This window comes from Mandrillus leucophaeus, unplaced genomic scaffold (assembly GCF_000951045.1).
Source record: "Mandrillus leucophaeus isolate KB7577 unplaced genomic scaffold, Mleu.le_1.0 Scaffold11, whole genome shotgun sequence".
In the NCBI taxonomy this organism is placed as follows: domain Eukaryota; kingdom Metazoa; phylum Chordata; class Mammalia; order Primates; family Cercopithecidae; genus Mandrillus; species Mandrillus leucophaeus.
Window position 1 is genome coordinate 1,092,752 of NW_012099209.1, and position 2,184 is coordinate 1,094,935.

The 2,184-nt window shown below is 55.8% G+C and overlaps 1 protein-coding gene across 1 annotated transcript in view; it reads left to right on the forward strand.

Moving 5' to 3' along the window:
- Positions 1-2,184, forward strand: part of BABAM1 (BRISC and BRCA1 A complex member 1) — a 20,937-nt gene that overhangs the window by 6,637 nt on the left and 12,116 nt on the right. The window contains exons 4-5 of the mRNA XM_011989954.1: positions 1,512-1,641; positions 1,841-1,927. Coding sequence (XP_011845344.1) covers positions 1,512-1,641; positions 1,841-1,927 — 217 coding nt within the window. The remainder of the gene's footprint in view (positions 1-1,511; positions 1,642-1,840; positions 1,928-2,184) is intronic.

Consider the following 2,184-nt stretch of genomic DNA (forward strand, 5'->3'; position numbering starts at 1 on the left):
TAGCCAGGATGGTCTCGATCTCCTGACCTCATGATCCGCCCGTCTCGGCCTCCCAAAGTGCTGGGATTACAGGCTTGAGCCACCACGCCCGGCGAATTTTGTATGTTTTTTAGAGACAGGGTCCTGCTATGTTGCCCAGGCTGGTCTTGAATTCCTGGGCTCAAGTGATCCTCCCACCCCAGCCTCCCAAAGTGCTGAGATTACAGGCATGAGCCACCATGCCCGGCCCCATTCTGTTTTAAAACAAGTTAGATTCCGTCCCATCTCTGCTCCAAAACCTCCCATGGCTCCCTGTGGATCTTATTTATTATTGTTTTTGAGATGGAGTCTCGCTCTTGTTGCCCAGGCTGGAGTGCAGCAGCATGATCTCGGCTCACCGCAATCTCCACCTCCCGAGCTCAAGCAATTTTCCTGCCTTAACCTCCCAAGTAGCTGGGATTACAGACATGCGCCACCAGGCCCGGCTAATATTGTACTTTTAGTAGAGATGGGGTTTCATCATGTTGGCCAGGCTGATCTCGAACTCCTGACCTCAGGTGGTCCACCCGCCTTGGCCTCCCAAAGTGCTGAGATTGCAGGCATGAGCCACTGTGCCTGGCATACCAAGAGTCTTAAAGTCATCTGGTGCCAGCACCCTATTTTGTGATCCATGCTGAGGGGAATTCGAGTATCAGAGAGGGCAAGTGACTTGGCCAGGGTCACATGGTGCGTCTGCAGGGGTGCCGGGTCTCCTCTGGCGTCAGGACCAGGGAAGCCACCTGTTCCTGCTCACTCGTGCTCTACCAGCCTTCTCCTTAGCGTCCCCACCAGATCTGGAAGGACTTTTCAGCCTCATGTAAGTCCCCTGCGGAGAAATTCTTACCTTCAAAGAGAAGGGTCACTTGTGGGAAGAAGCCCCAAGTAGCCCAGAAATAATCTAGGGAGCCATAAAGCCTCCTCCCTTCCAACCTCGCCCTGAGCAATTCCTCATTTATGTGTCTTGGGAGCATGGGGGCCGATGGAGATGCACGTGTTGCTAGGCAGCTCCAGCTGACAGCAGTGATGGGGGATGCTCAGGACACTGAGGGTGGTCCAGGCGTGGTGGCTCAGGCCTGTAATCCCAGCACTTTGGGAGGCCGAGGCAGGCAGATCTCCTGAGGTCAGGAGTTTGAGACCAGCCTGGCCAGCGTGGTGAAAGTGCATCTCTACTAAATATACAAAAATTAGCTGGACGTGGTGATGGGCGCCGGTAATCCCAGCTACTTGAGAGGCCGGGGCAGGAGAATTCCTTGAACCCGGGAGGCAGAGGTTGCAGTGAGCTGAGATCTCACCATTGCACTCAGAGGGGTGAGGCTGGCCACATGCTCAGGGCAGAGGGAACCGCTTACGGGATGCCTCACAGGCAGCAGTGAATTTGGGAGACATCAGTGGGGCCTCACCTGCCCGGTGAGCATCTAGGGTCTCTCTGAGGGTGATAAGAGGGACAGACCCCCACAGGCTGCTCTGACTGCTCCCTCCTCCCGGGTATGCAGCCAGCAGAAAACTGAGCTTCCGGTCACAGAGAACGTGCAGACGATTCCCCCGCCATATGTGGTCCGCACCATCCTCGTCTACAGCCGTCCACCCTGCCAGCCCCAGTTCTCCTTGACAGAGCCCATGAAGGTGGGTGAGGCCTGGGAGAGGGAGGGGTGCCTGCAGCCATGAGGATGGTGGTTAGACACCAGGAGGGACTTCCCAACCACAGAGGCTGGGGTGCCTAGAGGCAAGTTCCCAGAGTCTGAGGCAGAAATAAGGGAGTTATAGACGTGGGGCATGGGGTGACCCAAGCCCCAGAGGCTGGTGTTCTTTACTTGCCCCACAGAAAATGTTCCAGTGCCCATATTTCTTCTTTGACGTTGTTTACATCCACAATGGCACCGAGGAGAAGGAGGAGGAGATGAGCTGGAAGGTGAGAGGCCGCAGCAGGTGTGAGTGGCAGGCGGGCGTGGACAGGATGTCTTGGAACACACCTGCGCTGGGTCTGGGGGTCTTTACCTCCATTTGGTAGCCCTGGAGCCCTGGCCGGGGTGGGTCATGGCATTTGGTCATTAAACAGCTGTTTCCCAGTTGTCTGCTGTGGCAGCCATTGGGATGATGGTCCAGGCAACATCTTGAGTCCTGCCTCCCCCATCCCCAATGTTCCTTGCTTTCTTTTCTTTTTTTTTT